Below are 10,817 nucleotides of genomic sequence, written 5' to 3'. Positions count from 1 at the left end.
ACCCCTCACGGGTTGACAACTCCCCCCCCCCCCCTCACGGGTTGACAACTCCCCCCCCCTCACGGGTTGTCGGCGACCCCCCTCCCCTCACGGGTTGACGGCGACTCCCCCCCCCTCACGGGTTGACGGCGACTCCCCCCCCCCTCACGGGTTGACAACTACCCCCCCCCCTCACGGGTTGTCGGCGGACCCCCCCCCCCCTCCCGGGTTGACAACTAACCCCCCCCCCCCCCCTCACGGGTTGACGGCGACCCCCCCTCCTCACGGGTTGACGGCGACCCCCCCTCCTCACGGGTTGACGGCGACCCCCCCTCCTCACGGGTTGACGGCGACCCCCCCTCCTCACGGGTTGACGGCGACCCCCCTCCTCACGGGTTGACGGCGACCCCCCCTCCTCACGGGTTGACGGCGACCCCCCCTCACGGGTTGACGGCGACCCCCCCTCCTCACGGGTTGACGGCGACCCCCCCCCCCCCCCTCACGGGTTGACGGCGACCCCCCCTCCTCACGGGTTGACGGCGACCCAGCCGTGGTTGCCGTCGGGGAGCGTGATCTGCACGACGCGCACGCAGCCGCTGCCGTCCGCCAGCTGTAGGTACACACAATATTATATCTGGGAGACCGAGCTTTGCTCGGAAAACATATAATAACTTAAAAGTGGGCGTTTTCCCAGAGATAAGGCCTAGAGCTAGATCGGTTTATCGTCCCCGAAAACCCCTAGATAGCAAATTTCATCGAAATAGAGCCGTTTCCGAGATCCCCGAAATATATACATAAACAAGAATTCTTCGTTTAAAGGTATTCGATTTTGACGCTGTACGGCTCCGTACATTATTCGGTAGCTCTAATTATAAAATTTTGAAGTTTGTCAACTCTTTCCAATGCATGACATCTGATGGAAAATTCGTCCTAGCGTAGCAAAGACAATATGTGGTATTATCTATGAAAAGGGACCTTATTGTCGATGGCGCTTACGACACTAACATCGATGAGCACTAAACGTAGTAGTTTAAAATTGGTGATTCTGGCCCATTTTAGTTATTTTGATTTCCAATTTAGCAATTAAGTTTCTTTGATTACCACCACCATATTTACAGACTTTTACAAGGATTTCATGCATTATTTTCTAGTATGTATAAGTCCTTGAACTACGTTATTGCTTGTCAGAAACACGACGGCTCATTATTTTCTCGATAGAATCTTAAGTTGAAAACATGCCTAACACTGTCTTTATTTCCTTATGTTAGAAGTACTAGGACGAAAATGTATATGAAACTTACTTCAGTCGATAGCTTTTAAGTAAATCTTCATTATTGCTTGTCCTTTTATCGATACGTTAATTTTTTCATTCATCATTTGATGAATTCAACATTTTGCCTACTAAATTACACCCTACGCGGCAATACCTTGCGCCTATTCCTCACGCCAGTACGCCCGTGACCACTGTCAGCGTCGGACCTGTGCTAGTTTAGCGGACGTTTCATAAAATGGGTAATCACAGTATAAATATGCAAATATGTTATACACACAATGTTTTTCAACATACTTACGAAGAAAAGCAAAATAATTCTTAAATACGATGACATTTCAGACATTCGTCCGTCATATTGTCATTTTATAACAAGTTGGGCAGCAAAGGCACACACCCATCTAACCAATCCGGAATTCAGTCACGATTGATAAATTGTGTAAACATATTTTAAAAGGCTATAAAATTAATCAAATTGAATAATTTAGACTGGTCACATTTTTGTAAAAATCGATTTCTACTGGCAAAACATATTACTTTTTGGCAACCGGGTTTTTTAACCTAATTAGACCCCGCTGAATCCGAATTTGAGGGTTGCTTGATCGAATTCTTGACTGGAAGTGAGATATGTGATATTAAAGGTCCCTTTTTTTAGTTTTTCGTAAATAACTCGTAAACGGTGGCCAATATAAAAAAAATGAACTAATAATCTACACAAAATTTTCAATAAAAAAGATTCAGTACATTTTTAGCAGGGATCAATATTTAAAAAGATAATAAAGAGGGAAAGTTAATTATAATAAATTCTAAGGTTCCTTGTTTTTATTTTTTCGTCAATAATTTGAAAAGTATGACTCATAGCAAAAACAAATCTTACACATAAATCATCATCATCATCATCATCTCAGCCATAAGACGTCCACTGCTGAACATAGGCCTCCCCCTTGGACCTCCATACGTGCCGGTTGGAAGCGACCCGCATCCAGCGTCTTCCGGCGACCTTAACAAGATCGTCTGTCCATCTTGTGGGTGGACGTCCTGGACGTCCTGGACGCTGCGCTTGCTAGTCCGTGGTCTCTACTCGAGCACATTTCGACCCCATCGGCCATCTTCTCTGCGTGCAATGTGGCCTGCCCATTGCCACTTCAGCTTGCTAATCCGGTGGGCTATGTCGGTGACTTTAGTTCGTCTACGGATCTCTTAATTTCTGATTCGATCACGTAGAGAAACTCCGAGCATAGCCCTCTCCATAGCTCGTTGAGCGACTTTGAGTTTTGAGATGAGGCCGGTAGTGAAAGACCACGTTTCGGAGCCGTAAGTCATCACTGGTAACACACATTGATTAAAGACTTTCGTCTTGAGGCACTGAGGTATGTCGGACGAAAAGACATTACGTAGTTTCCCGAACGCTGCCCAACCGAGTTGGATTCGGCGGTTGACCTCTTTCTCGAAGTTGGACCTACCTAATTGGACTACTTGTCCTAGGTAGATGTACGAGTCAACAACTTCGAGTACCGAGTTCCCAACAGAGACTGGGATGGGCACAACATTGGCATTTGACATAAGTTTCGTCTTGTCCATGTTCATTTTCAAGCCCACCCGTTGTGAAACTCGGTTGAGGTCATCGAGCATCATGCTGAGTTCCTCCATCGACTTTGCCATGACTACGATATCGTCGGCAAACCGAAGGTGAGTGATATATTCGCCGTTGATGTTGATGCCAAGTCCTTCCCATTCCAGGAGCTTGAAGGCGTCTTCCATTACGGCAGTAAGTAAACAGTTTCGGAGAGATAACGTCTCCCTGCCTTACGCCTCTTTGCAATGGAATCGCCCTCGTGCTCTGCTCCTGTACTCGGACCGACATGGTGGCGTTATTATACAAACACTTCAACACTTCGATGTACCGATAGTCAATATGGCATCGCTGAAGAGACAAGCACCGCCCATGTTTCCACCGAATCGAAGGCTTTCTCATAGTCCACAAACGCTAAGCATAATGGCAAGTTATACTCTTCGGTCTTCTGTATAACTTGCAGCAGCGTATGGATGTGGTCTATGGTACTATAGCCTTTTCGGAAACCGGCTTGTTCGGGAGGCTGGAAGTCATCAAGTCTGTGTTCGAGACGGTTCGTGATGACCCTTGAAAACAGCTTATAGACATGGCTCAGAAGCGTGATGGGTCTGTAGTTCTTCAATAGGTTGTTATCACCTTTTTTGAAGAACAACACCACCTCGCCTCTATTCCATAGTCCGGTGGCCGGCTGCATGAAACAAACCTCATCAAAAAATAGAATATACCTACCCTGTAGAGGTACCTGACATTTAGTAGCTTCCAACGCACTTGGTCGGCCTAGGCTATTACCTGGCAGATTTTGTACAAATGGCAAAAACGTTGGACAAAAATTCATCAAAAAAAACCTCATCGAAAAATAGAATGAAACTTGTATGGTAGGATACCTGACCTTGAGGACAGTAAAAACAAATTGGTCGGCCTCACCTTAGCCTGGCAGTTTTTGCAGTCCGACCAGATTTATTGGGTCACGTGAGAGCTACAATTTACCTCATCGAAAAATAGAATGAAACAAACGGATTATAATAGCTAAAATAAGCCTGTTGACGTATGTCTTAGTCGGCCTCACCTTAACCTGGCAGTTTTTGCAGTCCGACCAAATTTATAAAAAAATCATCAAAATTTTTTTTATCGAAAAATCGTATGAAACTGGTATGGTACGATGGCTGCCTTTGAGGACAGTCAAAAAAAAGTGGTCGGCCAAATCCTGTGTTGGCAGGTTCCTGTGTCCGACCAATTTTGTGGTACCACGTGAGAGCTACAATTTTACCTCATCGAAAAATAGAATGAAACAAACGGATTATAATACCTAAAATAAGCCTGTTGACGTATGTCTTGGTCGGCCTCACCTTAACCTGGCAGTTTTTGCAGTCCGACCAAATTTATAAAAAAAACATCAAAAATTTTTTATCGAAGAATCGTATGAAACTTGTATGGTACGATAGCTGCCTTTGAGGACAGTAAAAAAAAAAGTGGTTGGCCAAATCCTGTGTTGGCAGGTTCCTGTGTCCGACCAATTTTGTGGTACCACGTGAGAGCTACAATTTACCTCATCCAAAAATAGAATGAAACAAACGGATTATAATAGCTAAAATAAGCCTGTTGACGTATGTCTTGGTCGGCCTCACCTTAACCTGGCAGTTTTTGCAGTCCGACCAAATTTATAAAAAAATCATCAAAATTTTTTTATAGAAAAATCGTATGAAACTTGTATGGTACGATAGCTGCCTTTGAGGACAGTAAAAAAAAAAGTGGTCGGCCAAATTCTGTGTTGGCAGGTTCCTGTGTCCGTCCAATTTTGTGGTACCACGTGAGAGCTACAATTTACCTCATCGAAAAATAGAATGAAACAAACGGATTATAATAGCTAAAATAAGCCTGTTGACGTATGTCTTGGTCGGCCTCACCTTAACCTGGCAGTTTTTGCAGTCCGACCAAATTTATAAAAAAATCATCAAAAATTTTTTTATCGAAAAATCGTATGAAACTTTTATGGTACGATAGCTGCCTTTGAGGACAGTAAAAAAAAAGTGGTTGGCCAAATCCTGTGTTGGCAGGTTCCTGTGTCCGACCAATTTTGTGGTACCACGTGAGAGCTACAATTTACCTCATCGAAAAATAGAATGTAACAAACGGATTATAATACCTAAAATAAACCTGTTGACGTATGGCTTGGTCGGCCTCACCGTAGCCTGGCAGTTTTTGCAGTCCGACCAAATTTGTGGTACCACGTGACAGCTATAATTTACCTCATCGAAAATAGGATGAAAAAAAAAACGGATTATAATAGCTAAAATAAACCTGTTGACGTATGGCTTGTTACGGACGGCTTTCATAAATTCAATGTGGCAGTGTGCGGCAGAATCCACTTGCATCAAATTTGATGCAACACATTGTGGCTGGACATTAAGAGATGAAATGTATAAGATCAAATGGTTTGAAGGACACATAACGCCTTTGCGAGTCGAAGAAATAACAATAGATAAGTCGGAGTCTGGGGAAAGTTCGTCAGACTTCGACTCCGAAGATGATTATGATTAACAGTAATTATTAACAATAAAAGGGTTATTCCCACTAGTTACCACCAAGTTCTTATCAGTGGTAACTACTGGGAATTATTTTCCCACCTTTTACCACTGGTAACTACTGGGAAAAAAAATTCCTAGTAGTTACCACCAACTCGGTTTGGTGGTACCTACTGGGAATTTTTATTCCCAGTAGTTACCACTGGTAAAAGGTGGGAATTTCTTTTCTACAAACCGAGCTTTGAAGGAGAAATGCTACAGTTGATGGAAAAAAGGCTGATTTGATGCAAAGATAATCACTTAATATATGTGAGGTTATCTTGTGTATTTTACCGTTTATTAAAATGTTGGAAGGCTCACGTGCAGTTTTTCCTCTTATATTACAAGTGTTCGATTGAAAACTAAGCTTTGGTGTATACCTGGATCACCTGCATGTACAAGAAGGCGTTTCATATACGCCCGCCCATCAGATAGGTAAACAAAGTCATGATGCGTATGGAATACAGCATGTGTGGCCAAGCCATTATGCCCTAAATTATGTACTACTTCGTTCAAACTTAGCTTACCTGTGTATTTACTCTTTCCAAAATATTTATCTTCCTTAAAATGCAGCCTACACAAACGGTCTTTGTCATTTGCCTTAGTTTTTGGTACTCAAAGCTTTTTCTCACCGATTTATGCATATCGGGTCCTTGGGAAAAAAAGGGAGATCCTATAGGTATATTTCCACAATTTGTCGCAGACTATTGCAGTATTGTGGAGAAAAAAAAACATACAACCGAATTGATAACCTCCTCCTTTGGGATTTGGAAGTCGGTTAAAAAGGAGAATGTTTACAATTTATTGGAAACAATGTATGTGATTTGACAGTGACAGCAACTCCACTATGGAGGCGCCACCTGGCGTGATAAAATGTCAGTTATGCCTCCTCATTCTATCTGTAGTGGAAAAGTAGGATATACGATTCAAAACTTGTCAAAAATCGATGAAAACCTTTTTATTTTTGACATCTGTGAGACATCATCTCAACGTAAGTGTTACTCTGAAACCACGTCAGTAGTTAGAAAACGTTATTTAGATATTAGATAGATTTATGAATAAAATTTGAACTGAATGTTTTCTTTTTTTTTAAAGCCCTCTAAGACCTCCATGGACTCATTTACTTATGACTTTATTCAGTTAGCATTATTAAGTTAAGTTCAAGCTGCGAAGAAACCATATTTTCAATATAGAAATTATTATTCTTTATAAATGTGGTCGGACTGCAAAAACTGCCTGGCTAAGGTGAGGCCGACCAAGACATACGTCAACAGGCTTATTTTAGCTATTATAATCCGTTTGTTTCATTCTATTTTTCGATGAGGTAAATTGTAGCACTCACGTGGTACCACAAAATTGGTCGGACACAGGAACCTGCCAACACAGGATTTGGCCGACCACTTTTTTTTTACTGTCCTCAAAGGCAGCTATTGTACCATACAAGTTTCATACGATTTTGCGATAAAAATTTTTTGATGATTTTTGTATAAATTTGGTCGGACTGCAAAAACTGCCAGGTTAAGGTGAGGCCGACCAAGACATACGTCAACAGGCTTATTTTAGCTATTATAATCCGTTTGTTTAATTCTATTTTTCGATGAGGTAAATTGTAGCTCTCACGTGGTACCACAAAATTGGTCGGACACAGGAACCTGCCAACACAGGATTTGGCCAACCACTTTTTTTTTACTGTCCTCAAAGGCAGCTATCGTACCATACAAGTTTCATACGATTTTTCGATAAAAATTTTTTGATGTTTTTTTTTATAAATTTGGTCGGACTGTAAAAACTGCCAGGTTAAGGTGAGGCCGACCAAGACATACGTCAACAGGCTTATTTTAGCTATTATAATCCGTTTGTTTCATTCTATTTTTCAATGAGGTAAAATTGTAGCTCTCACGTGGTACCACAAAATTGGTCGGACACAGGAACCTGCCAACACAGGATTTGGCCGACCACTTTTTTTTTACTGTCCTCAAAGGCAGCCATCGTACCATACCAGTTTCATATGATTTTTCGATAAAAAATTTTTGATGATTTTTTTATAAATTTGGTCGGACTGCAAAAACTGCCAGGTTAAGGTGAGGCCGACCAAGACATACGTAAACAGGCTTATTTTAGCTATTATAATCCGTTTGTTTCATTCTATTTTTCGATGAGGTAAATTGTAGCTCTCACGTGACCCAATAAATCTGGTCGGACTGCAAAAACTGCCAGGCTAAGGTGAGGCCGACCACTTTTTTTTTACTGTCCTCAAGGTCAGGTATATTACCATACAAGTTTCATTCTATTTTTCGATGAGGTTTTTTTTGATGAATTTTTGTCCAACGTTTTTGCCATTTGTACAAAATCTGCCAGGTTAAGCCTAGGCCGACCAAGTGCGTTGGAAGCTACTAAATGTCAGGTACCTCTACAGGGTAGGTATATTCTATTTTTTGATGAGGTTTGTTTCATGCAGCCGGCCACCGGACTACCATGTTTTAGGCGTTATGCCCTCGGACAAGGCGGAATTAAAGAGCTTCTGGAGGACTTTAAGTACCGGTGTTCCACCCGCTCTCAGAAGCTCTGAAGTGATTTCGTCTTTGCCCGGCGCCTTGTTGTTCTTAAGCTGCTTCAGGGCCATCCTAATCTCGTACAGACTGATGTCCGGGATATCTTCGGTATAATGTCGGGACAGCTTGGCTCTTGGACCTCCTACCAAGCTGTCAACGGGCTTTGCGATCGAAGTGTATAACTATTAATCGTAAGAATATTGATATTCAGTGTGCCTCTTACGATTCGGTGATCACTACCGGTCTTTACCCTGTTGATCACACATAAATAATAAACATACAATTTCCTACAAGAAACATGTAGAACACTTTTCGCTAGGATCAATATTTAAAAAGACAAAGCAGCCGGTAAGTTAATTACAATCAATTTTAAAGTCCCTTTTTAGTTTTTTGTAAATAACTCGTAAACGGTGTCCCATAGCAAAATAGGTTTTATGAATAAATAATCTACATAAAATTTCCTGCAAAAAACATCTGAATACTTTTCTCTAGGATCAATATTTAAAACGATATTAAAGGAAGAAAGTTCATTACAATCAATTCACATGTCACTTTTTTTAGTTTTTAGGGTCCCGTACCTCAAAAGGAAAAAACGGAACCCTTATAGGATCACTCGTGCGACTGTCTGTCTGTCTGTCCGTCTGTCACAGCCCATTTTCTTCAAAAGTACTGGACCAATTAAGTTGAAATTTGGTACACACATGTAAATTCGTGACCCAAAGACGGACATCTTACGTAAACAAATGAATTTTAAACATGGAGGCCACTTTTTAGCCAAGGGGGGTTAGTTAACATTAAGAACCTATTTTGCTATGGGCCACCGTTTACGAGTCATTTACGAAAAACTTAAAATAGGGACCTGGAAATTGATTATAATTAACTTACCCCCTTTAATACCTCATTAAATATTGATCGTAGCGAAAAAGTGTACAAAACCTTTTTTGTGGACAATTTTATGTTCAATATTTACGTATAATATTTTTTACAACTGCCCCCGTTGCAACCGTTTACGAGTTATTTACGAAAAAAAAGCGACCTGTGAACTGAATGTGATTAACTTTCTTCCTTTAATATCGTTTTAAATATGGATCCTAGAGAAAAGTGTTCAGATGTTTTTTGCAGAAAATTTTATGGAGATTATTTATTCATAAAAACCTATTGTGCTATGGGACACCGTTTACGAGTTATTTACAAAAAACTAAAAAGGGACTTTAAAATTGATTATAATTGACTTACCGGATGCTTTGTCTTTTTAAATATTGATCCTAGCGAAAAGTGTTCTACATGTTTCTTGTAGGAAATTTTATGTTTATTATTTGTGTAAAATTTGTTTTTGCTATGAGTCATACTTTTCAAATTATTAACGAAAAAATAAAAACAAGGAACCTTAGAATTTATTATAATTAACTTTCCCTCTTTATTATCTTTTTAAAATGCCAGTTAAGTTTATTATCGTCTTCTTTATCGTATCTTTTTAAATATTGATCCCTGCTAAAAATGTACTAAATCTTTTTTTATTGAAAATGTTGTGTCGATTATTAACGTTTAACATTTTTTTTTATATTGGCCACCGTTTACGAGTTATTTACGAAAAACTAAAAAAAGAGACCTTCAAAAATTGATTATAATTAACTTTCCCGCCTTAATATCTCTTTGAATATTGATCCTAGCGAACGATTGTACGGAATCTTTCTTGTAGGCAATTTTATGCAGATTACTTATGTTTAAGAAAATTTTTGCTATGCGCCACCGTTTAAGAGTTATTTACGAAAAACTTAAAAAAAGGGGACCTTTAATATCAACTATCTCACTTCCAGTCAAGAATTCGATCAATCAACCGGCAATTTCGGATTCAGCGGGGTCTAATTAGGTTAAAAAACCCGGTTGCCCGGTTAATATGTTTTGCCAGTCGAAATCGATTTTTACAAAAACATGATCAGTCAAGTATACACTCATATTGTATACATATAATTAATAATTATTTAGGTACACTCACCGACCTCACCGTCTTACCTACCATTTTTAGGGTTCCCTTCCCAAAGGGTAAAACGGAACCCTATTAGTAAGACTCCGCTGTCCGTCCGTTCGTCCGTCCGTCTGTCAGCAGGCTGTATCTCACGAACCGTGATAGCTAGACTGTTGAAATTTTCACAGATGATGTATTTCTGTTGCCGCTATAACAACAAATACTAAAAAGTACGGAACCCTCGGTGGGCTCAGTGGGCGAGTCCGACTCGCGCTTGTCCGGTTTTTAATTTCATTAAGTACTCATCAAAATTCGAATTTACTAATAAATCTTTTTCAATATTAATTGCCGAACTAAAAATCCCGGAACTGACGATTCAGAATACCGATGTCGTCAGAATAAGGACGTAGACGTGCTGCGCGGGAATGGTGCGGTGCGCCGCGCGGGGCGCCCGCCTGCCCGTTCTACCACTCGTCTGCTTCACCCCCTTGAAAACGTAAAACTCTAGTATAAGAGCGCCTTAAATATTCTATACACTTTTTCGCTAGGATCAATCTTCTTCTCCTTCAACCTAGCGTTTTAGCTAAGCGTCCGGTCTTCATCATCCTCTGGTGTGAGTAGATTTTAAGTAGATTACTTATGTATTAGAACATTTTTTGGTACAGGCCACCGTTTACGAGTTATTTACAAAAAATATTAACAATTGATCATATTTAACTTTTTACCTTAAATATTTTTTTAAATACTGATCCTAGCGAAAAAGTGTATAGAATATTTAATGTAGACAATTTTACGCAGATTACTTATGTATCAGAACATTTTTGCTACAGGTCACCGTTTACGAGTTATTTATAAAAAACTACAAAGGGACCTTTAAACCCGATGACTGATAAGTTCATCAGCGTCACATAACATA

The 10,817-nt window shown here is 40.3% G+C and overlaps 1 protein-coding gene across 3 annotated transcripts in view; it reads right to left on the bottom strand.

Annotated features, from left to right (window-relative positions):
* Positions 1 to 479: 479 nt before the first annotated feature.
* Positions 480 to 10,817, bottom strand: part of LOC134801808 (zinc finger protein 420-like) — a 46,111-nt gene continuing 35,773 nt past the window's right edge. For all 3 annotated transcript variants that reach the window (XM_063774424.1, XM_063774426.1, XM_063774425.1), the window contains exon 24: positions 480 to 589. In XM_063774424.1, coding sequence (XP_063630494.1) covers positions 506 to 589 — 84 coding nt within the window. In that variant the 3' untranslated portion in view covers positions 480 to 505. The remainder of the gene's footprint in view (positions 590 to 10,817) is intronic.

The sequence above is a fragment of the Cydia splendana genome, chromosome 23 (genome assembly GCF_910591565.1).
Source record: "Cydia splendana chromosome 23, ilCydSple1.2, whole genome shotgun sequence".
Taxonomy (NCBI): Eukaryota; Metazoa; Arthropoda; class Insecta; order Lepidoptera; family Tortricidae; genus Cydia; species Cydia splendana.
The sequence above is the reverse complement of the archived record's forward strand: the minus strand, read 5'-3'. Positions and strand labels throughout refer to the sequence as shown.